Below are 25,689 nucleotides of genomic sequence, written 5' to 3'. Positions count from 1 at the left end.
AGTTAAAGTCATATGACCCAGCAACCCCACTCCTGGGCATACACACCAAGGAAACCAGATCTGAAAGAGACACGTGCACCCCAGTGTTCATCGCAGCACTGTTTATAATAGCCAGGACATGGAAGCAACCTAGATGCCCATCAGCAGACGAATGGATAAGGAAGCTGTGGTACATATACACCATGGAATACTACTCAGCCATTAAAAAGAATACATTTGAATCAGTTCTAATGAGATGGATAAAACTGGAGCCCATTATATAGAGTGAAGTAAGCCAGAAAGATAAACACCAATACAGTATACTAACGCATATATATGGAATTTAGAAAGATGGTAACAATAACCCTATATGCAAGACAGAAAAAGAGACACAGATGTATAGAACAGACTTTTGGACTCTATGGGAGAAGGTGAGGGTGGGATGATCTGACAGAACAGCATCGAAACATGTATATTACCAAGTGTGAAACAGATCACCAGCCCAGGTTGGATGCATGAGACAAGTGCTCGGGGCTGGTGCACTGGGAAGACCCAGAGGGATGGGATGGGGAGGGAGGTGGGAGGGGGGATCGGGATGGGGAACACATGTAAATCCATGGCTGATTCATGTCAATGTATGGCAAAAACCACTACAATATTGTAAAGTAATTAGCCTCCAACTAATAAAATAAACAAATAAATAAAAGAATTGTCCTGAGAAACACCAAAAAAAAAACAAAAAACAAATTATGACCCTTTTGTGTAGCACATAAGTTACATTACACCAGGCAGAATATAATCGGCAGTTAAAAGAATCTGGCAAATAGTACAGTGATTTTAGAAATGGATTTCACTTATTTTGGGTATCTCATGAGGATGAGACTTCCCTGGTGGTGCAGTGGTAAAGAACCAGTCTGTCAATTCAGGAGCTGTGGATTCAATCCCTGGGTCAGGAAGATACCCTGGAGAAGGAAATGGCAACCCACTCCAGTATTCTTGCCTGGAAAATTCCCAAGGATAGAGGAGCCTGGTGTGTTACAGTCCATGGAGCTGCAAAGAGGAAGACATGACTGAGCAACTAAACAACAACAATCACAAGGATAGTCAACTAAATTTCTTCATGTGATACTTTCTAAAAAGCACTATCATATTTCATACTAAAACACGAAATGTATGTGTATGTATATAAATGCACACATGTTTATGCATTAAATTATATAATATTTATACACTAATACCTTATAATCCTTTGGGCTTCTTTGGTGGCTGAGATGATAAAAGAATCTGCCTGCAATGCAAGAGATTCAGGTTCAATCCTTGGGTCAGGAAGATCCCCTGGAGAAACGAATGACTACCCACTCCAGTATTCTCTTGTCCATGAGAATTCCATGGACAGAGGCGCCTGGTGGTCTACAGTCCATGGGGTCACAGAGACAGAAATGACTGAGTTACTGACACTTTAATTACTTTCACTTTCACCTTATAATCCTAACTTTAGGCTAAAGAGTGGAAATAAATTTGAACCTACAGTATGATTTAGAACAGTTTATCCTTCACATACACTGTCTTCAAAAATTTCATCCCTGATATATTTGGACACTATTTTGCCCATCTTATTTTACTTTCTATTTACAGCACCTTAAAAAAGTCTTGACACTCAGTAGATGCTTGATAATTGCTTATAGACCACATAGATTAAAGCAGGTGTCAAGATGAGATAATATATAAATACTTATCAGTAAAAAAATGCTCTAGTCTTAGTGTGTCTTCACTCTTCACTAATCATGAACACCAGCTCTCCATAGTGTCTGATCGAACTGAAGGGATCCCATAAAAGAGCTCAGTTCAGCTGTTTTATCTTTGGAGTAGAGTTTTATTTGGCTGCAGCAGCATGATGACAATTTCCCTGTTGATGCTCAAGCTCTATTTTGCTCTGATTCAGTTTTCCAAGAAATCTATCTTCATTTTTAGTAGCTACATAACCAAATGAAGCAATTAAACCCAAAAGAAATCTACATTTTTGGAACCTTTCTAGCCCATGCTAGATATCCATACTTTCCAGAAATATCTCCTTACTACGACACTTTCATGCCTTCTGTCTTCATACTCCCTAATATCAGTGAGAAATCAGTAGCAAAATTTTTTCCCTATAATTTTGCACCGAGCAGATAACTTCTCTAGATGTTTGGTTATACCAGTGGAAGGAGACTGAGTTATGCTTTGTGCTCAAAGAGAGAGTGACAGTGAGCCAGCAGAGATTTTTTTTTTTTTTAGGGGAAACTGAATTTATGCTACATCACTGTTTAACCCAAGCAACAAGTCATTTTTGTCCTTCATCGTTAATTGTGCACTGAAAGATATAGTTGTTGTTTTAGACTCTAAGTTGTGTCCAACTCTTTTGTAACCCCACGGACTGTAGCCTGCCAGGCTCCCCATCCATGGGATTTTCTAAGAAAGAATACTGGAGTGGGTTGCCATTTCCTTCTCCAGGGGATCTTCACAACCCAGGGATCAAACTCACATCTCCTGCATTGGCAGGCAGATTCTTTACCACTGAGCCACCAAAGAGGATACATACATACATATTTATACTTTAAACTGAGAAAATATTGAGATAAATTTGCATAACTAATCAGAAAATATGTTAAGATCTAGATTCTCTGGTCTTTTAAAAAGAAATATTTTATATTAACTCAATGCATAAAGAACTTTTTCAACATTCAAAGAGGAGTAATCTATTAAATGTGCTTTTAGTGAGTTCTGCTTAAAACTGTTAGACTACTAGTTCCTTGGTAGTCAGGATATTATCTGACTTGCTTTTGTATCCTCTTTACTAATGAGTCTCAATCAGTGTGCCCAACAGAATTTTCTGCGATAATAGCAGTGACTCTGTGCTGGCCCATGCAGTAACCAATAATCACACATGAACTTCTGAAATGTGACTGACGAGGCGCTGGATTTTTAGCTTTTAATCCTGTTTAAATTTTAAGTGCTATTTGACCGTTGTGGTTAGTGTGCCTGAATTTTTAATTTTATTTTACATCAATATGTTGAAATGCAAATTGATACATGTAGCTAATGGTGACTGTACTGGACCATGGAAGTCTAGGACTTGGCATAAAACAATCATTTTGAATGACTAACTGAATGAATAAATGATGAATAGGTACAGAATGACTCACCTTTGCTTTAAACTTTTCTAACACGATTAAACAAACCATCTTCAAAAGTCTACCTCTGATTCTTCCACTAATATACATCATTGTAGAAGACATAATGCCTCGCTAATTGACCACCGAATCGGAATGGGTTCCTTTAGCTTCTGTTGCTGGGAATGCCACAGCATAAGCCTTTGATGTCTTCCATCTTGTAGTACCTGAAGACATTTCTGCAGTGAAAGAATTTTGAAATTCTACCAGCATTTGTATGTTACCTACAAAGATAGAATGCCAGCGCTTCAATTTCTTTCTTTCTACCGCTAGTCTATTGCCATGTATATGACACAAAACTGGACCAGCTGATGGGTTCACAGTCAACTTTGCCTCCATCATTGTCCCGAATAGCCACTCAAATCACCACACAGGGCAGTTAATAATTGGAAACCAGAGTAAGTGACTTAAAAAAAAAAAAAAAAGAGCTAGACAGAACTGTGATTTAGTTGGTATGCTTAATTTATAGAATCATGATGAATGAATATTACTGATACATATTATGTTTGCCACACATTAAGTACAAATCACATTCTATCAGCAAATGTTAACCAACTAGCTATTCACAAAATGGCAATGCTGTGTCACATTTTATGGGATAATAGAGTGTTTTCTGCTCATAAAGCTTCAAAATTTAGTTAGGGATGTGAAGATGTCCAAGAAGCAAAATTAGACAACAAACGAGTCTGCAACAGCCTCCTAACAGGGATAGGATGATTGCAGGGAAAGTAATAAAATACATAAATGGTTGATTACATAGTAATCAAGCCAAATACAAACTATCGATAAGGTATTGTATCAGCTTTATTACCTTATGATTACACTACTCAGTGTCCCACTTTAGTTGCAAGTGCAAGGCAGTTGGAATTATGTTTCCATTTGATCCCATTAGGGACAGGAAACCTCTTTCTATTGATTGCAAACTAGATGCCAGGTAAGACTTGGGGGCTTCCCATAGATTATAACATTTCATTTTTACAATCTGGTAATGAACCTGAGAAGGACTCTGTGCGGCTCATGGACATGGAAGACTTTTTGTCCCATTTCTCGTAGGCAAGACTCCAGCCTCCATGGCTTCTGCTGAGTTTCAAATGGCAGATTGGAATAATTGATAATCAAGGGAGGAACAGCCAAGAAATCAGCTGACACAAGATTCACAGGACCTCAAAAGCTCATCAAGATGAGAAGACTGTCAACCTGAGACCCTGCTCATGCCCTCAATTCAGTCATGTCTGACTCTTTGCGACCCCATGAATCGCAGCACACCAGGCCTCCCTATCCATCACCAACTCCCAGAGTTTACTCAAACTCATGCCCATCAAGTCGGTGATGTCATCCAGCCATCTCATCCTCTGACGTCCGCTTCTCCTCCTGCCCCCAATCCCTCCCAGCATCAAGGTCTTTTCCAATGAGTCAACTCTTCGAATGAGGTGGCCAAAATATTGTAGTTTCAGTTTCAGCATCAGTCCTTCCAATGAACACCCAGGACTGATCTCCTTTAGGATGGACTGGTTGGATCTCCTTGCAGTCCAAGGGACTCTCAAGAGTCTTCTCCAACACCACAGTTCAAAAGCATCAATTTTTCAGCACTGAGCTTTCTTCACAGTCCCATTCTCACATCCATACATGACCACTGGAAAAACAATAGCCTTGACTAGACGGACCTTTGTTGGCAAAGTAATGTCTCTGCTTTTTAATATGCTATCTAGGTTGGTCATAACTTTCCTTCCAAGGAGTAAGTGTCTTTTAATTTCATGGCTGCAGTCACCACCTGCAGTGATTTTGGAGCCCAAAAAAATAAAGTTTGCCACTGTCTCCCCATCTATTTCCCATGAAGTGATGGGACCAGATGCCATGATCTTAGTTTTCTGAATGTTGAGCTGTAAGTCAACTTTTTCACTCTCCTCTTCCACCTTCATCAAGAGGCTTTTAAGTTCCTCTTCACTCTCTGCCATAAAGGTGCTGTCATCTGCATATCTGAGGTTATTGATATTTCTCCCGGCAATCTTGATTCCAGCTTGTGCTTCCTCCAGCCCAGAGTTTCTCTTGATGTACTCTGCATATAAGTTAAATAAGCAGGGTGACAATATACAGCCTTGATGTACTCCTTTTGCTACTTGGAACCAGTCTGTTGTTCCATGTCCAGTTCTAACTGTTGCTTCCTGACCTGCATACAGATTTCTCAAGCAGCAGGTCAGGTGGTCTGGTATTCCCATCTCCTTCAGAATTTTTCACAGTTTATTGTGATCCACACAGTCAAAGGCTTTGGCATAGTCAATAAAGAAGAAGTAGATGTTTTTCTGGAACTCTCTTGCTTTCTTGATGATCCAGCGGACGTTGGCAATTTGATCTCTGGTTCCTCTGCCTTTTCTAAAACCAGCTTGAACATCTGGAAGTTCACGGTTCATATATTGCTGAAGCTGGCTTGGAGAATGTTGAGCATTACTTTACTAGCGTGTGAGATGAGTGCAATTGTGTGGTAGTTTGAGCATTCTTTGGGGTTGCCTTTCTTAGGGATTGGAATGAAAACTGACATTTTCCAGTCCTGTGGCCACTGCTGAGTTTTCCAAATTTGCTGGCACATTGAATGCAGCACCTTCACAGCATCATCTTTCAGGATTTGAAACAGCTCAAATGGAATTCCATCACCTCCACTAGCTTTGTTCATAGTGATGCTTTCTAAGGCCCACGTGACTTCACATTCCAGGATGTCTGGCTCTAGGTGAGTGATCACACCATCATGATTATCTGGGTCATGAAGATCTTTTTTGTACAGTTCTTCTGTGTATTCTTGCCACCTCTTCTTAATATCTTCTGCTTCTGTTAGGTCCATACCATTTCTGTCCTTTATCGAGCCCATCTTTGCACAGAATGTTCCCTTGGTATCTCTAGTTTTTTTTTTTTAAGAGATCTCTAGTCTTTTCCATTCTGTTGTTTTCCTCTATTTCTTTGCATTGATCACTGAGGAAGGCTTTCTTATCTCTCCTTGCTATTCTTTGGGACTCTGCATTCAAATGGGAATATCTTTCCTTTCCTCCTTTGCTTTTTGCTTCTCTTCTTTCCACAGCTATTTGTAAGGCCTCCTCAGACAACCATTTTGCCTTTTTATATTTCTTTTCCATGGGGATGGTCTTGATCCCTGTCTCCTGTACAATGTCACGAACCTCCATCCATAGTTCATCAGGCACTCTATCAGATCTAGTCCCTTAAATCTATTTCTCACTTCCACTGTATAGTCATAAGGGATTTGATTTAGGTCATACCTGAATGGTCTAGTGGTTTTCCCTACTTTCTTCAATTTAAGTCTGAATTTGGCAATAAGGAGTTCATGGTCTGAGCCACAGTCAGCTCCTGGTCTTGTTTTTGCTGACTGTATAGAGCTTCTCCAACTTTGGCTGCAAAGAATATAATCAATCTGATTTCAATGTTGACCATCTGGTGATGTCCATGTGTAGAGTCTTATCTTGTGCTGTTGGAAGAGGGTGTTTGCTATGACCAGTGCGTTCTCTTGGCAAAACTCTATTAGCCTTTGCCCTGCTTCATTCCATACTCCAAGGCCAAATTTGCCTGTTACTTACCCCAGGTGTTTCTTGATTTCCTACTTTTGCATTCCAGTCCCCTACAATGAAAAGGACATCTTTTTTTGGTGTTAGTTCTAAAAGGTCTTGTAGGTCTTCATAGAACTGTTCAACTTCAGCTTCTTCATTGTTACTGGTCAGGTCAGGGGTCACCCGAGGTCTGAGGCGGCAGCCGAGAGGAGCAACCCCCCATCTAACGAGCAGCGGCTGTGCGGGTGCAGGAGGATGGAGAGGAGCTACTCCACGTTCAAGGTCAGGAGGGGCGGCCGTGAGGAGATACCCCTCGTCCAAGGTAATGAGCAGCGGCTGCTGTTTCCTGGAGCAGCCGTAAAGAGATACCCACGTCCAAGGTAAGAGAAACCCAAGTAAGACGGTAGGTGTTGCGAGAGGGCATCAGGGGGCAGGCACACTAAAACCATAATCACAGAAAACTAGCCAATCTGATCACAGGACCACAGCCTTGTCTAAATCAATGAAACTAAGCCATGCCGTGTGGGGCCGCCCAAGACGGACGGGTCATGGTGGAGAGGTCTGACAGAATGTGGTCCACCGGAGAAGGGAATGGCAAACCACTTCAGTACTCTTGCCTTGAGAACCCCATGAACAGTATGAAAAGGCAAAATGATAGGATACGGAAAGAGGAACTCCCCAGGTCGGTAGGTGCCCAATATGCTACTGGAGATCAGTGGAGAAATAACTCCAGAAAGAATGAAGGGATGGAGCCAAAGCAAAAACAATACCCAGCTGTGGATATGACTGGTGATAGAAGCAAGGTCCGCTGCTGTAAAGAGCAATATTGCACAGGAACCTGGAATGTTAGGTCCATGAATCAAGGCAAATTGGAAGTGGTCAAACAGGAGATGGCAAGAGTGAACATCGACATTCTAGGGATCAGCGAAGTAAAATGGACTGGAATGGGTGAATTTAACTCAGATGACCATTATATCTACTACTGTGGGCAGGAATCCCTTCAAAGAAATGGAGTAGCCATCATGGTCAACAAGACAGTCTGAAATGCACATGCCCTAGTGTGCAGCAAACCAATTAACAGGAGGGAAAAGGGGGAGGACACGACTTTTGAAAGAATGACATAGCCCAAGGACACAACATAAACCAGTTAGAATCAAATGGGACCAAGATGGCAGACAAGACCAGATCGTGATCCTCAAATCACCAAGTGAAATGACACACCCAGAGATGCCATGACAGTTCCAAGGCTGTAAAAAGACCAAGGGGTGGGCGTTGGACCAAATCCCGGAAATTTCCATCCCTTCCGAAAAACAGTCAGAATACCCCTCCCACTCATTAGCATATGAAGTTACCCAGCCTATAAAAACTAAGCAGGCCACATTCTGCGGCCACACTCGCCCTCTGGGATGGCTCACACACTGTCTGTGGCGTGTGCTTCTCTGAATCTGAATAAACCCACTTCTTACCTGTCAGTTTGTCTCTCCCTGAATTTTTTCTGCAACGAGACATCAAGAACCTGAGCTTTATTAGGCCCTGAAACCAGGTACCACGGGTTTGGCTGGGTTTGAGTCCTAGCCACGTGGGTTCCAGTCCCAAGCAGGTTTTTGGCTGGTTCGAATCCCAGCCACGTGTGTTCAAGTCCCAATCTGAGGTAAACGGTTTCACCACCCTTGAACTGTTGCTGTGAAACTCCTTGTCAAGTCCTCTTGGGTTGGGACACACAGTTTTTCACCGAGGCAGGAGACCACTGGGTCCTTCTTTGCCTGGCAAAGCGATACAGCTATTCTTTTCTACTTCACCAAAAACTCTTATCTCTAAGGTTTGATTTGGCACCTGTGTACAAAGAGGCTGAGCTTTCAGAATAAAGAGGAGGAGTAAATAATATCTCCAACTTATAATCAAGGACAATGAGGTTTCAAGGATTAAGAAACTTGGGATGCCCCTGGTGGCCCAGTTTCAATGCAGGGAGTGCGGGTTCGATCTGAGGTTCAGGCTAAGATTCCACGTGCCTCATGACCAAAAAATCAAAACATGAAACAAGCAACAAATTGTAACAAATTCCATAAAGACTAAAAATGATCCACATGACAAAAAAAATCTTAAGAAAGAAAGATTAAGACAATTCTCCTAAGATATAGGCAGTAATATGTGGAGACATAATATTCAGAGACTTTTCAAGTTCTGTAACAACTATACAAGAAGAGTCTTTTTAGAATAAAAAGAAAAAAAAAAAAAAGACCCAGGGATGGATGAAAAAGGCAAATATATCTATTCCTCTAGATAATATATCCTAAAGTCACTCAATTTGGTGGTTGCTTTCACTCGTCTTTTCAGTGTAAAGAATATAATGGACTAAGAATGTTACTTACAACACTTAACTCTAAAAGGGTTTTGTGGATAATTGGGTTGTGGTCTAGCAAGTAGGCTCCCCACTCTAATTCGAGCCTCCAGACATTATGTGGTCCATTTTAACATCCTTTAAGATTAAACTGCCTTAACAGCATCTTAAAGGACCCCAAATAATAATTCAAAAATCCTCCACATGTGGCATGAAAAGATTAGACAAGTCTTAAGCAGACAGGGACTTAAATCCGGCTGATAATACAGTGGAGAAATTATACACCATAAAAGCAGAGGGAAGGAGCAAGGAGTTAGCCAAAGGAAGATATAATCAGGAGACACAAACCTTCCTATAAATCAAGCTTTTGTATTCTGGGTGATTATTTCATAAACTGGATCTTGGGCTGGTGATCTCTCTAAATGATTACTGCAGTATGTATGCACTTTTAGAAACAGCTGCTGGCTGATTCATATTTCAGACGTATTTTCTATCAGGGTTGATTCCTTGAGAATTTGGTTTTCATAATAGAGTTTATATTTTCAAATAATATGAAAAACTTGAAATTCAATTTGTATAAAAGCTATGTCATTTTAGTGTACAATTACTACATCACATTTGGAAAAACCGTGATAAAATGAGCAAGCAATTGCATACCCAGACGGGACCCATTTTCAAAAGATAAGATCATTTTCTCAGGGAGAGAAAAATGAAAACATCCCCCCTGCCTCTGCCTCTAGATTCTGAAATTCTAACCAAGTAATAAACTCAGCCTTTGAACTTTCTCTAAAAACATACAGAAATGAGCTTATAAGAAGCTAAGAGAGAAGAGAAAGAGGAGGAAAAAGACAGGGGAGGAAGGGGTGGGAGAGAAGAAACTGCACAGGAGGGGAGGGAAGGGGGCAAGGAAGACGGGATCTCTAGGATGCTGGCTCTTACTCAGAAATCGGTGTTTTATTGAATAGGCTTAGGGAAGATGAAGTGCTCCTTACCCTAGAAATAGTCTTAAATTGCCTAAGTGGCATTTTTGTGTTAACACAGAAGATAAAATACACATGCCCTACCTATTAGTCATGGTAACATTATTTATTTATCCTAATATCTGTAATAAAGGCAGGGAGTGAGCACCACAAGACTCTTAATCTAAATGAATTGAAGGAGGTGGCTGTTTTGCATATGTAAAAAGCTATTCTAAAAGTACTGTGTATCTAGGCTGAACTATTCCTGTCTACCTAGCTACTCAGTAAGAGATTAATAGCCAAGAAAAGTTCTCAATGAAACACAATCAGGTCACCCTCCAATAAACAATGGAAAGGAAATAATTCCTTTCCTTTCCTAATTCCTTTCCTGCAAAGGAAATAATTCTTACTCCATACAGTGCTAAGAAGAGAGGTGATTTAGTAAAACAATTGTTGTCATTAAAGGCCAAAATATGGTTAACATTCTAAGGCCACTATCACTGCCCTTAGTGGAAAAATTAAGACACTTTCATGTGTCAAAAACAGGATAATTTTCCACTTTCATTTTCTGGAGGAAATATAACTTGCACAAGCAACAGATTTTATTCATTCATGTTTTTAATTTTATTTTATGCCTTATTATCGTTTATGCTAAATTTTAAGTAAATGCTTACAGAGACCAGTGCCCCGTGTGGTTTTCTATAAAGTTCTCAGACTAGTTTCTGAATGAGGAACAATGGATGATATATAAAGGATCAAGGTGGCTGTCTTTGTAATAAAGCACTTATATGAGGAGGCAGGCACAATATGATTTAGGCATAAAAATCACCTAGATAGTACATGAAACCAAGCAGGATCCTGTGGGGCTCCTGGACATGGAGGACACAGAGCCTTCCCATCATTTCCATTCCACCCCCCACCACCACCCCTCGCCCTCCGACCTGTTCCCTGTAGGGAACAGATCCCAGCCTCCCTGACCTTCCTGGAGTTCCAAAAAGCAGATTCGAACAGTTGCTAATCCAGGAAGGAAAGGGATGCAAAGACAAGGAAGAAAGGGCTAAGAAACAACATTGCATCTTTGGGGCAGGGGCCTGGTTCTGCCTCAAGGGCTACATGCAACAATGCCTTTAAGTCCTTTATGGAATTAAAACCCAGCAAATGGAAGATGTCAGCATTCTTCATATGGGAGAAGACCACTCGCGAGTGCGTGTGTGCTAAGTCACTTCAGTTGTGTCTAACTCTTTGCGACCCCGTGGATTGTAGCCCACCAAGCTCCTCTGTCCATGGGTTCTCCAGGCAAGAATACTGGAGTGGGCTGCCATGCCCTCCGGCAAGGGGATCTTCCTGACCCAGAGAACAAACTGGCATCTCCTGCATTGGCAGGTGAGTTCTTTACCAATAGCGCCACGAGGGAAGCCCGAAGACCACTTGAGGCCCGGCTAAAGGAGCCAGCTCATCAAGATTATATCAAGAGAAGAGATAAAAAGGAATGCAAGCACCTACACTCTTGAACATAAAGCTCCTCAGCAAACTCCTCTGGGTGGGGACACATAGTTTTTGAGGGCAGGAGCCCACTGTGCCCCGCTTTGACTGGCAAAGCAATAAAACTATTCTTTTCTAATTCACCGAAAACTCTGTCTCCAAGATTCAATTTGGCACCGCACACAGAGGCTGGGCATACGCCCTAGGCCATCACAGGTAAGGGACTCATAAGCAAATCTGCGATTCAGATTTTTAATACTTCATTGAACAAGTTCTTACAAGTTTCCTTATCTATTTTATTATTGTTACGTATTTAAAACATTTGCTTCCTCAAGAAGCTTCTTAGAGCTTTAAGTGCTATTACTTCATTACATAGGTATGCTTTCTTAATGTGTCTCACACAGTGGATATTCATTAAATATACTTGTCAGTTGAATTATGTCATTGCTTGTGCTTTATAAAAGTTAATGCCATATGTGTCATACAAATAATCACAGACTGATTTTTTTTATTATTAATTATACCAAAAACGTTGTATCGTGAGTACTTTTTTTTTTTTTTCTTAATGAAATGAGGTATTGCTATTAGTTAGTTTCCAAGTGGAAGACTTTCTTATCTCTTGACTTGGAAAGGTTGGCCTTTAAAAAAAAATTCTGGAAATTGATTTTCAAGTTGGATACTTAGGAAAAATGGTATTGATAGAAGAAAAATAGCATTGCTCAGTCTTAGAAATGAGGCTGACTATAGAATTTTTATCAGCAATGTAATGTAATCATAGCCAGTCAGCCCAGAAAAGTACACAAAAACAATCCCAGGGATAATAGTTGAATTAGGAAGCAAAGGATTCAGACAATCCATAGAAATTGGATCTTCTGAAAATGAACACGCTTTTAAAGTTTAAGTTCTACCATAAGAAAACTGAACAAGATCTTTTTAGAGAATTTTTATGGGTTTTTCAACTATCAGTCTGTATACACAACATGGCATATACCATTTAAACATATATATATATATGATATAGACCTAATTTGTTTTTATTCCAGTTTATTGATTAAAAATACAAAATATTTATAAAAGTCATTGATTATCTCTCTATATATATACATACATATATGTGTGTGTGTGTGTATGATCTATAAAGAGAAAGTCAATGAGAAAATTGATGACTCAAATTATATGTGACCATTAACACTATGAAGTGGAAATCAGCATTATCTAGTGATTTAAACCCAAAGAGCAACAAAACCTTCTTTAGAAGAGAAACCTGAAGCAGGACCACCGTTGCTGGCACATGGCTATGGAGGGTTCCCCGCGCAGCATGGATTAATGTGCTGCTGCAGCTTCTGGATCCTGCAGACGATTTAGCTGGTGCTGCTTGGGTGCCTACATTTTCTATACATGACCTGAAATCTGCACATTGTTATGCCTTTAAAGATGCTGTGTGAGGTTTTATTTCTGTGATGCAAATCTCTCTCAGACTTGTAAAGCTTAGTCTTCTCCTCGCCCCCAACAAATGCTTTATTCCAATCTCTTCTCATCTGGTCTTTTGAAGTCTTAGCTACATGAAAAAAGGAACAGGGATTCTGCCCAGAGTAGAGCTTGGTACCAGCACCCAGACTACCTCTCAGAGAGCCTGTGCTTGCTCTTCTTTAACTTGCTGATTTCAAATCCCTAACACGTGACCTAATCCAAAGATTATTTTCTCTTATTTGCCAATTAAAATATTTTCTACTTCATGTTCTTCCAAAAGCATGTGAGGTGATTTTGAAGTTAGATATAGTTTTAAATAAAATGATCAGGAATACAAATAAAACAGCATCATTTAAAAAAAAAAAAAAAACAGGAGTAGATGAAACTAGGTGTCTAAATGTCTAAATAATGTACTTTGTTACAAGTAGTCATTTAGTTCATTTAATGGTTAATTACAATTTTTTAAAAACTCTTAACAAAATAAAGTTGGCAAACTACTCATTGGCAATCAGTCTTTCCAAATAACGTTAGAAATTTAGTAGAAAATTCAAAATGTTTTAAGAAATACAGAAATCTCTTTCAAAAGTATAGTTTGAGGGCTGTTTGTGCCATGATAAAAGTAGAAATCACTAAATTATAATTGGGTCAGAGAACATTTAGCAGCATTATTTTGTTTGTGGAGCTTAATATAGTGATTTACATTATAGGATAGTGAGATTGCCCAGTAGAAATTATTGATTTTTTGAATCTGGGTTTGCTTTTGGAAGCTTCTGGAGGGCATTCAGTGAATGAGCAAGTTCCTGAATTGAGAAGTCCTATACCATTGTTCTTTTTCTCTGATATAATACTTCTCATACACAAACTCGGAAAAATCTGAAAAAAATCAGTGCAGGAGGCTGAACCCCAATGCTGATGATGAAGTACTGGCGGGTGGAGTCACTCACTCACTGGGGAGTGGATATGTAGACCGGATGGATGGATCAGGCCTCCACAGTTGTTAATTTGTTGCTCTGCAGACTCGGCCAAAGTGAGGAGGCCATTTTGTTAAAAAGTTCTCTTATCTTTAAAAGCCTTCAGGGTAAATGTGTTGCTCCAGAAATCTTCCTTCTATTTTGTCACTTTAGTAAACTACTATGAACAGGTTCAAAGACAGCGCCAACGAAAATGAGCACTCCCTAACTTGGCCCTTCCCGTCTCATACTCACGCTCAGGCTGGGTGGCCACCTTGATGGGCTGAGAGCTCTCCCCAGGCCCCCACTGGTTGTAGGCTACGACTCGGAAGGTGTACATGGCTTCTGGCTTCAGGTTTCCCACGGTAAACTGGAGGGACCCGGGCTGCGACGTGTTCACTGCTCGTTCCCTAGGAAATGAAAGCCACAGGAAAAGATGATTCCCACGTGAATACTTTGAGTCACAACCTTTACTTAACAAGCAAGAGCGGTAAAGTGGATCCAGAGGTTCTTTCCTCACTTCCTGTTGACTCTGCACATAAGGCAAGATCTCAGAGGCTCACTCTGGGATGCAAGCGGACTGGAAGGGCCTACAAATAAATGTTGCAGGATTTCTGGGGAGTTCAAGTTTATGCCATTCCCATGAACCTTGTATACTAAAGTCTTTCCCCTTGACACTTTACCATTTAGCATCAAAACTCATAACAAAGAGCTAGTAAAATAAGACTGAACATCTGGAGTACAGGCAGGAAGATGCATTTTGCAAACACTGAGCTAATGACAGAAATTAGGGTTGCGATTACTCCACAAGTCAGTCTTTGTCAGTACTGCCAACCAATGCATTTATTTTCTTTCATTATAGGACAGGGAAAGGCAGATGCTAAATGCTGATGTGTACAGAGATTGAAGTCCTGTGGTTATGTCAGGCGAAGTGAGCAAAAGGAAGTAGACTCCCTCCTGGGTGAGGAGGAAGTGCAATATCTTCTTGCCTTTTCTTCAAGCCACTACTATATGTATCCCATTCATTTTCCAATTAAAACCTTCCTTAGTGTGTGTGCTTATGCTACGTCACTTCAGTTGTGTCTGACACTTTGTGACTCTATGCACTGTAGCCTGTCAGGCTTCTCAGTCCACGGGATTTTCCAGGCAAGAATATGGAGTGGATTGTCACGCCCTCCTCCAGGGGATCTTCCTTAGTGGTTTCAAACAAATGAATTAATATGCTGATCATGGTGGGATTTATAGTACATATTAAGAGGAGACAAATTCTATGAATATAAATCCTAACACATTAGAAATGAGAACCTCTAAAGTATGCTTTAAGGGCATACATGATTCTAGATATTTATACCCTCACAGGTCTCGTGTAATTGAATGTGAAGAAAGAGTTCCTTCTAAGCCACTCAACTGTTTCTTAAAGTTTCTATTTCTAGATGATACCTCTTGCATCTCAGTGGAATTATATGTTCATTTCAATTTTACAAGTTTTATTTTTGTTTTGGGGAGATATTTCAAGTGAAATCTGTTTTTCTGACAGGGCAAATTAAGTTTCCAAAGGGAAAAGTGAAAGCAAAATTCTAAGGGCATGAATGGTGGTCCTTGGGTATATAGACACTCTTAATTTCTCTGATATGACTGAGACTGGCTGGCTCCTCCTCAAAACTCATTTCTCCTTCTCCAGGCACTGGATCTTACGTCCTGGCCCCCGTGAAGCCTAGACGAACCCATGGGACTGGGTTCAACCCATGAGTGTGAGTGCACACGTTCATGCTGATTGCAGGCCTGGCGAGAGAAACCACACAGCATCAGGCAGATTTTGGAACCCATGCACTGATGATGTGTGCGCTCAGTCATTCAGTTGAGTCCAACTCTGTGACCCCATGAGCTATAGCCTGCCAGGCTCCTCAGGAATGGGTTGTCATCTCCTATTCCAGCATATTGTCCCAACCCAGGGATCAAACCTGTCTCTTGCATTTCCTGCATTGGAAGGCAGATTCTTTACCACTGAGCCACTTGGGAAGCCCCACATCATGATGGAGGTGTCCAAATTCTGCAAGAATTCTGGAATGGACCTGGGAGAAGAACTGCCTGTCAATCAGGAATATTGTTTTTCTACTTTATAGAGTCAGGGAGACTTGAGCCATTATAAGCTTGAGGGTTTCAACGTTATAGCAGTTAGCATGAGTTTATCTAGTACTGCTCGTAATTAAAATATGAAGCCTAGGTGTTTACCGGGGGCAAGGAGGAGGGAGGAATGTGATGTTAGTATTTAATGAGTACAGAGTTTCAGTTGGGAATTCTGGAGATAGAGGGTGGGGAGAGCTGGTCCACAAGGTAAATGCACTTAATGCCATAGAACTCTGCACTTCAAAATGGTTAGAATTCTAAGTGCTTTGTTACGTATATTTTATCACAATAAACAAATGAAACCCAAACATCCCATGTGAATCTGGATATAGCCCAGGTTTAGGCATTCCTGTATGAGTAAAGTTGCCACAAGGCTGAATTATGACATAGTTGAGGAGGGGTTTGCTGGGATTCAATAGTGAACTGTAGTAAGACTAAGAAACATCAGATAATTTCCCCATGTACCACACATCACAGATCATCGACTCTACAGAACCACTGTTTAGGCCAATACATTACTTTTTAAAAGAAAATCCTCATAATCAGATTGAACACTTTATGAACGTAGAGATTCTTGAATCTTATTTTCTTTCAGTAGAGGAGCTGTTATATGTGTTTCTTCTCTTTTTATATAAATATGATAGGTTTATTATCATTATTTTACAAATGCAAAAGTAAGACTTAGAGAAACATTTATTTTTTTTTGCAAAGGACTCATAGTCAGTGAATGCCAGTTAAGAGTGAGATCTGGGGCTTCGGTATCATTCAACAATAGGGGAAAACAAGGGGCCTATTTGGATCATGGGCACTTTGGGTATAAGACATGAAATTCTACAAGGAAGAAGGGACACTGGGTGCTCAGAAACCACTGTGAGGATTAGGGTAACTATCACCTGCTGTGAGTCATTTCATGATATATTCTCTAGACCTTCAAGCAACATAGTTGTCACTGAAGGTCTGATTTGCATGCCAAACTCCTTGGGTATCTATAAGGAAGGGCAGCTTTCATAGCTGACTTTATTTCGGTAACTACTAAATAATTTATGTGAAATAGCTATGCTCTAGGACGTGCTGGCATAACCCTTTGAAAAGGCATTCTTCAAAGGAAAAAAAGACAAGAATATCTGGGTGTGTCCAGGTAAGAATGTCGAAGATCATATAATAGAAACATCACTCATGTAAAAAAGGGGATGTTGGATTTCATCACAAGGAAGGGAGTTCTAGGTTCCTATAATCTCCAGCAGCTTTCAAAAATATCCCAAATTAGTAAGGGTCATGAAAAAATTATCTTCATTGATATGGAAAACTGATATTTCTTCAATATTATACACAATATGAACAAAGAATCTTTAGAAAATACTTCCATGGTAGTGATCTCAGTCCCTCCTCTAACCAGATGTCCTGGATTTACCATTAGCTTCTCCAGTGTGGGCACTTAATGGCTTTAAATACAGATTTAATCTAAACATTTCCAAGTTATGTGCCAATTTTCAGAAATCTGCTTATCCTGTCAGAGTGAGGTCACATCAAACTGCTAGGTAGACTAGGGAGACAATTCAGGACTTCTAGGGCTTCCCAGATGGTGCAGTGGTAAATAAACTAGCTGCCAATGCAGGAGACGTGGGTCCTATCCCTGGATTGGGGAGATACCCTGGAGGAGAAAATGGCCACTCACTCCAGTGTTCTTGCCTGGAAAACCCCATGGACAGCAGAGCCTGACAGGCTACAGTCCATGGGGTCACAGAGAGTCAGAACGACTGAGCGCGCATGCACACACAAAGGATGTTAAAGCCAAGGGTTGTTTTCTCAGCTTTGTCTTTAATTTATCTGAACCTCAGAGTCCTCAAGTGCTGACTGGTGCTATAAAAGCATTTACCTCATAGAGTTTCTAGAGATTTCAATGAGATGCTGTATGTAGACCATATAAAGCAGGAGGCATGAGGCCTGGTATTCATGGAGTCTTCCACACGTGGCACTTACTACTGCTTCTATTTCTATTATTATACAAAAAAAAAAAAAGACAACCTCACAGGAAGGAAGTGTTCTTGAGTTCAAGAAGAGGGCTTTCCACAATTTGAAGGGAGAAAGTAATAAGAGGTACAATCACAAAGAAAAACATATAAACATTGACATTTTCTGTCAGATTAATTTTGTTTACAGAGATAAGTCAAATCAAAGAAAGTAGTCCCAGAGATGCAGAGAATAGACCTGCGGTTGAGAGGAGGAGGAGGGGGAGTTGGGGAGGAATGGATTGGGAGCTTGGAGTCAGCAGACGCAAACTGTTACACAGAGAACGGATAAACAACAAGGTCCTACTGTAGAGCAGAGGGAACGACATTCAATATTCTGTGATAAATCATAATGGAAAATAAAATAAAAGAGAACATATATATGCATACACACATACATGAATAGGAATACATACATATGAATATATGCATATATTCACATATATATACATATATATTAATCACTTTGCTGTAAAGCCGAAATGAACTCAACCTTGTCAATCAACTATTCTTCAATTTTTTTAAAGTCGTCAGAACTAGAGGCATTGGACAAGTTTCGATAATGAAAATGGCAATACTCTTTTGAAAGGGAAGAGGCTTTGCTGACAGCAACGGAGAAGGAATGGCGTTCCCCGAGTTTCCCAGCATCATTCCCCAGCCCTGTGGCATCTGGGCTTTGGTGCCAGGTTGCTTTGATGCTTCCTAGGGTCCTACTGGGTGACATCAAAGTGACACCCGTGAATTCTAAGAAAATAACATTTACTGCCTGTCACCCTTCACAGATTTGTTCAGTTGCAAAGATTGGCAGGTGGCTTTTGATGACCCCATTTGTTCTTTAACAGCTGGAAGCAAACTTTTGCAAGTCGTCTCCCAACAAGGAAATAAAATCTGAACTTGGAAGGACAGTTTGTGACTCGTTTCTCTGGTTGCACACTGCTCGTGATAGCCAGCACCTAAAGTAAACTCTCCATAATCTCTGTCTTTAGGCAGTTAGCAACTAGGACTTTATTTTGCTCATTCTAGCCCATGCTCCTCTGTAAATGGGCAGATAAATGCACTAGGTTCTGAAGAACAGAGATGTTAGGAGTTTGCCCAATTCCTGTGTCCAGGGGTACTGCCTGTCGCCACACTAACCTCTCCTGGGAAAGCAGCCGGGGCCCTGGCTGTATCTCCAAGAAGTTTTGTCTCTGAAGACATAACTACCCATCAAACCCACAGAACTCAGTCATGGCCTGTGGTGGCAGATGAACTGTCCAGAACGTCATTATTCCACTTGCTTTCCACTTGCCTCTGAGTCAGTGTGGGCAAGTTAAGATTAAGTTGACTGAAGTAGAAAGACCAGAATCCACTCCCGGCATATTCTATCACTGAACAGCCACACAGAGTATAAATTATACAGTCTGTCTCCTTCTGCTGGCTGGAAAAGGTGTAGGCAACTTACCTTCTCTGACCTTTACATGGAGACTAACAGGAGTTCGTTAACAAGAAGCACCTCTTTCTTGAAAATTCTGGTTCTCTGGGCTTTGGTTTACCTGGCTGAGGTTTCTTGGAAAATAACTACTATGTTCTAAAAGCATATAATCTGACCCAGTAACAATAATTCTGCTGCTTTGTTGAGATCAGGTTTTTAATCTAAAACCTCCTTATGAGATAGGCTGGGACCTGGGACCCTTTGCTGCATTGCAGCTATGCTTGTACCTCGATACCCCTCTCCTGGAGCAACAAATACAAAGAAACTGTAGGGGACTAGAAATAACTGCATGCATGGGCACTTAGGACAAATTCTGGATAAAAGATACAAAGAGACCAAGTGCCACTTCTGAAGAGCCTGGAGCAAAAGCAGGGACTGGGCATGCCCCCTGCACACACGCCACCTAAGGGATGAGCAAACCCCCTAAGCCACTCCCCTGGCCCGATCCCTGGACACACCCCTATCCTCACCCCTTACAGGGAACAAGTCTCCGCCCCCCTCGGGGAGTCAGCAACCAAGGGAACCTGTGGTTGGTTTTCTCTCCCTGCTGCTGCAGCAGGGTCCCCGTTAAGCCTTGCCTGAATTTCTTGTCCAGATTCTGATCAATTTCTATTGGTTAAGAAGGCCAAGAACCCTTGTCGGTCACACTTAAATGCTGATACATATTAATTCAGGGAGTCACGCATGGTGGCATGGAACATACCCTTGAGCAGTACGCATTGATCCCTAACTCTGGTTAGACTGTATATTCCTGGGCCTGGAACTGACTCCTGATCCAGTTCCTACTTACCATGCGTTGCATTATAATAGCTTTCCTAGTTCTTTGTTGTTGGTCTTACCAGTTCTGTCTTCTGTTGACAGAAACACTCTTCTAACATACATAGTCTGCCAACTCCATGCCGAAAATGTCATGCTGACTGCCATTCTATGGTTAATGCAATATCCACTTCTTGGGACAAGATTCAAAGACCTTTAAGACATGGCCCAACCCTTCTCACAACCATCTGTAAATAGGTCACTCTGCCCCACAGCACCCTGTCCATCCCTGCGTTTGTCACTCTGACTTTCATTAATTTTGTTTAATTTTGATTATCTTGGAGTTACCTTCTTCTGACTCACTTCCTTCTCGGTTTGGCAGAAACTCATCCATTCTTCAGCTCTAACTCAAACAAATTCTGGCTGGAGCTTTCCTACCATTATGTCCTCTGATTCAAGCAGCATAAAATACAGCATAAAATACTATCTCCTTCGTGCTTCTGTCACTTTTGGTTTACACGTCTACTGCAGCCCGTATCACACTGTATTGACAGACATGTCAGTCTCTTTGAGTTAACTGTGAATTGTTTCAGAAGAGAAGTCATATTCCCTTCATATCCTATTGACACTCAGCCAGTATAGACTCACTACAGATCAAGAATGCCTATGCTACACGGGAGCCACCTAGATGTCCACTGACAGGTGAATGGATAAAGACATTGTGGTACATATATGCGATGGAATATTACTCAGCCATAAAAAGAAATGAATTTGAGTCAGTTCTAGTGAGGTGGATGAGCCTAGAGCCTGTTACATAGAGTGAAGTGAGTCAGAAAGAGAAAAAATACCATCTGTTAACACATGTATATGGAATCCACAGCAACAGTACCTATGCGCATTTGCAGAGCAGGAATAGAGATACAGGCACAGAGAACAGACTTGTGAATGCAGTCGGGGAAGGAGAGGGGGAACTGGGAGAGCAGCATTGAAAGATATATATTACCATATGCAAGACAGATAGCTCATAGGAGGGTGCCGTCTAACACAGGGGGCTCCCCCTGGAGCGCTGTGACAGCTGGGAGGGGTGGGAGCTCAAGAGGGAGGGGGCGTACGTATCCCTCGGGCTGATTCACGTTGTTGTATGGCAGAAATTAACACAACATTGCAAAGCAATTATCCTCTAACTAAAAATCAAAAATAATGATAATAATGCCTATGCTGCTGGTGCTCATTTTTAAATGAAAGCATAAATAAAAGTAAAAATTTTTAATAGAATAATTCTATGACATCTTCACAGAGTGTGATCTCCGAAATGTTTCCTTCCAACTTTGGGTGGCTTTCAGATGCCACTTCACTTTCCTAGGTTTCTTTCTCACCATTTGAAAAGAGTGAGCTCTCCTCAAAAAAGCTTTTTTAAAACATCTATTATTCTTTATTGGGAATAGAAAATTACCTCTGTGTGTGTGTTTATTAGCTGAATTCAGCACTGCTGTATTTACGTTTCAGAAGTAAACACAGTTTAAAGATTAAGGTGGTATCATTTCTTAGAGGATCATTTGAATCAGTCTGCAGCGTACATCTTAAGTTAAACATATATCCTCTTGCCTAAGTATAGCAGGGTGTTAACATGCAGTCACAGCTGTGAGCTGAGCAACAAATCCTGTCTTGATGTATCAAATGCCTAATTAATTGCTTTAAAAAAGAAGAGTTCTATTAATACTCCTTCTTCAGGAAGGACCTATGGTATTTTTAATGGAGAGATTTTTAACATCTTTTGATCCGTTCTACTTTGATTTTTATTTCTTTAACAAAAGCCGCAAGGGTGCAATGGTGGAAAGATTTCAATTGGAAATAAGCTATTTACTGAAATAGGGCTCCAAGTGAGAGCAGCAACCACCACCCAAGGGCCACCCTTTCTCACCCCCAGAAGCAGAGACTCTGCAATCAGTGTTATCTTGAAGGGAAAGTAGGTTTAGAGGTGACCCACCCCTAGACAAAGCATAATGGGGGAATGGAAGTCATCATCTTGGTCAGAGGTATTTTCACTAAATTTTGATTAAAATTTCTGTTTTTACTTGAATTGTTTAAATACACACACACACACACACACACACACACACACACACACATATTCTGAGGAACAGGCTTAAAAAATTTTTGTCTCAACATAATTTGTTTCAGCATCTAGCACACATCCAAAACACTAATTCCATGACCAATAATGACTGCAACAACAAATACAACTGTTTATTCATGGAAAAGGAAAAGTTTTGGATTCAAACGATTTATTTTGTTTAGTGGTTCCAGCCAATGCCCTCAGAATAAATATGACTCAGCTCTGGGTCTTGTCCCCATCCTGTGATTTGGGGACGGCTGGTCTACCCTTCTCTAGCTGCTACTGTCATCTCCACGCTGACAAATTCCTGATGGATATCTCCAACCCAAACCTCTCTTCTGAGCTCCAGCTTTCTTTTTTCGAGGAGGATCCTGCTTGACATTCCAACTTGAATATTGAAAAGTATATCAAACATAGCATGTCTGAGTGTGACTTTCTGATCTTCATTCTCAAACTTGGATTGTTCCACCATCCTAATTTCAGCAACTTGTCTCGCCAAAAGCTGAATCCTAGGAATCATCCTTGAAAACTCCTCTGTCTCACAATTATTGTCCAATCTTTCACCCTGTCCTGTCCATTCTGCTTCCTGAATACTTCTAGAATCTTTCCCCACTGCTCCATCTTCACAGATACACCTTAGTCCCGCCTACCTACCTAACACAACTAAATTGTTCCTAAGAGACTATACCCTCTTCTGCTACTTCCAATACAGTTTTGGACACATGGTCAACTCACAGGTGAATCATGGGTCATTCATTGACACGGGAAATCTGTCGATGACATGTTTTATATTTCAATATACATCACAGGAAAAATTAAATCACTATTGTCTCATTTAGTGATCTAGAACACTTTAGAATGGACAGGGCTTTACACTTTGCAGAGAAGCAGAGCGGCAGGAGGCCTGACTTAGCTTGAAGGTGGAGCTTTGGATTCTGAGTCTTTGTATCACATGCTGTCTTTGCATCACAACACACTCCCTTCATAACAAGCTTCATCAGCTGCAGGATCCTCAACTCTGAGGGGCAGGGAAAGAATATGTAAACACTGTGTTGAAAATGTAACACACAATGCATTCTAAAATGAATTCTCCACACCAGTCATGGAAAGCTGGTCTCCAATCCCGAGCAGTGAGCAGAGGTTTCCTGAAGTGGCATAAAGCCATGGAAAGCAAACAGCTGCAAGGTGGAAGCCCCCACCCAGTGTTTGTTCTGCCACAAAATAGGCGTGTGACCTTGAGCAACTCAGGGGCTGTCTTGGAACCTTTTCTGCTTCATTTGCAAAAAGAAGATACCAGCCCCTTATCTGCCAAACTCACAGGGTTTCTGTGAGGATTAAACTGAACGATATTCAGTAAAGTGTTTTAATTCTCTCATCTGAACTCACACAGTCCTTTTAGAAAGTATCTTTTACTTTGTGTGGTATAGTAAAGAGATCACTGGACTAGAAACTTGCATTTAAATCCTTGCTTATAATATTTCCTAGTTGTATAGCATCTTAGGTGAGGCTTTGTCAGGTCAGTTCAGTCACTCAGTCATGTCCAGTTCTTTGCAACCCCATGGACTGCAGCACGCCAGGCTTTTCTGTCCATCACCAACTCCCAGGGCTTGCTCAAACTCATATCCATTGAGTCAGTGATGCCATCCAACCATTTCATCATCTGTCATCCCCTTCTCTTCCCGCCTTTAAGCTTTTCCAGCATCAGGGTCTCTTCCAATGAGTCAGTTCTTTGCATCAGGTGGCTAAAGTATTGGAGCTTCAGCATCAGTCCTTCCGATGAATATTCAGGACTGATTTCCTTTAGGATGGACTGGTTGGATCTTGCAGTCCAAGGGACTCTTAAGACTCTTCTCCAACACCACAGTTCAAAAGCATCAATTCTTTGGCATTCAGCTTTTTTTTGTATGTGTGTAATACAGTTTTATTAAAGTATAAAGGAGATAGAGAAACTGTCTGACATAGGCATCAGAAGGGGGTAGAAATAGTACCCGTTTGCTAGTGTTAGCAAGGGAGTTATGTACTCTCCAATGAATCCAAAGAATGTCTGGAGGTTGTAAAGCCCTTACCAGACCTATAGTCAAATTCTCACATCCATACATGACCATTGGAAAAACCATAGCTTTGACTAGATGGACCTTTGTAGGCAAAGTAATGTCTCTGATTCTTAATATGCTGTCTAGGTTGGTCATAGTGTTTCTTCCAAGGAGCAAGTGTCTTTTAATTTCATGGCTGCAGTCACCATCTGCAGTGATTTTGGAGCTCAAGAAAATAAAGCCTCTCATTGTTTCCACTGTTTCCCCATCTATTTGCCATGAAGTGATGGGACCAGATGCCATGATCTTAGTTTTTTGAATGTTGAGTTTTAAGTCTGCTTCTTCACTCTCCTCTTTCCCTTTCATCAAGAGGCTCTTTAGTTCTCCATTTTCTGCCATAAGGGTGGTATCACCTGCATATTTGAGGTTATTGATATTTCTCCCGGCAATCTTGATTCCGGCTTGTGCTTCATCCAGCCCAGCATTTCACATGATGTACTCTGCATATAAGCTAAATAGGCAGGGTGACAATAAACAGCCTTGATGTACTCCTTTCCCGATTTGGAACCAGTCTGTTTTTCCATATCCAGTTCTAACTGTGGCTTCTTGACCTCCACACAGATTTCTCAGGAGGCAGGTCAGGTGGTCTGGTATTCCCATCTCTTTAAGAATTTTCCAAAAAAAAAAAAAGAATTTTCCACAGTTTGTGGTGCTCCACACAAAGACTTTGGCATAGTCATCAAGCAGAAGTAGATGTTTTTCTGGAACTCTCTTGCTTTTTCGATGATCCAATGGATGTTGGCAGTTTGATCTCTGGTTCCTCTGCCTTTTCTAAATCCAGCTTGAACATCTGGAAGTTCTCAGTTCACGTACTGCTGAAGCCTGGCTTGAGGATTTTGAGTATTACTATACTAGAATATGAGATGAGGGCAATTGTGTGGTAGTTTGAGCATTCTTTGGCATTGCCCTTCTTTGAGATTGGAATGAAAACTGACCTTTTCCAATCCTGTGGCCACTGCTGGGTTGTCCAAATTTGCTGGCATATTGAGTGCAGCACTTTCATGGCATCATCTTTTAGGTTTTGAAATAGCTGAACTGGAATTCCATCACCTCCACTAGCTTTGTTCATAGTGATGTTTCTTAAGACCCATTTGACTTTGCCTTCCAGGATGTCTGGCTCTAGGTGAGTGATCACACCATGGTGGTTATCTGGGTCATTAAGATCTTTTTTTGTATAGTTCT

At 40.9% G+C, this 25,689-nt stretch overlaps 1 protein-coding gene across 6 annotated transcripts in view; it reads right to left on the bottom strand.

Annotated features, from left to right (window-relative positions):
* The window catches only part of DCC (DCC netrin 1 receptor), a 1,228,196-nt gene that overhangs the window by 359,241 nt on the left and 843,266 nt on the right, over positions 1-25,689 (bottom strand). For all 6 annotated transcript variants that reach the window (XM_043889644.1, XM_043889645.1, XM_043889647.1 and 3 more), the window contains one exon: positions 14,191-14,345. In XM_043889644.1, the coding sequence (XP_043745579.1) occupies positions 14,191-14,345 (155 nt within the window). The remainder of the gene's footprint in view (positions 1-14,190; positions 14,346-25,689) is intronic.

This window comes from Cervus elaphus, chromosome 27 (genome assembly GCF_910594005.1).
Source record: "Cervus elaphus chromosome 27, mCerEla1.1, whole genome shotgun sequence".
NCBI classification, from domain to species: domain Eukaryota; kingdom Metazoa; phylum Chordata; class Mammalia; order Artiodactyla; family Cervidae; genus Cervus; species Cervus elaphus.
This window is presented reverse-complemented; position numbering and strand designations above follow the sequence as displayed.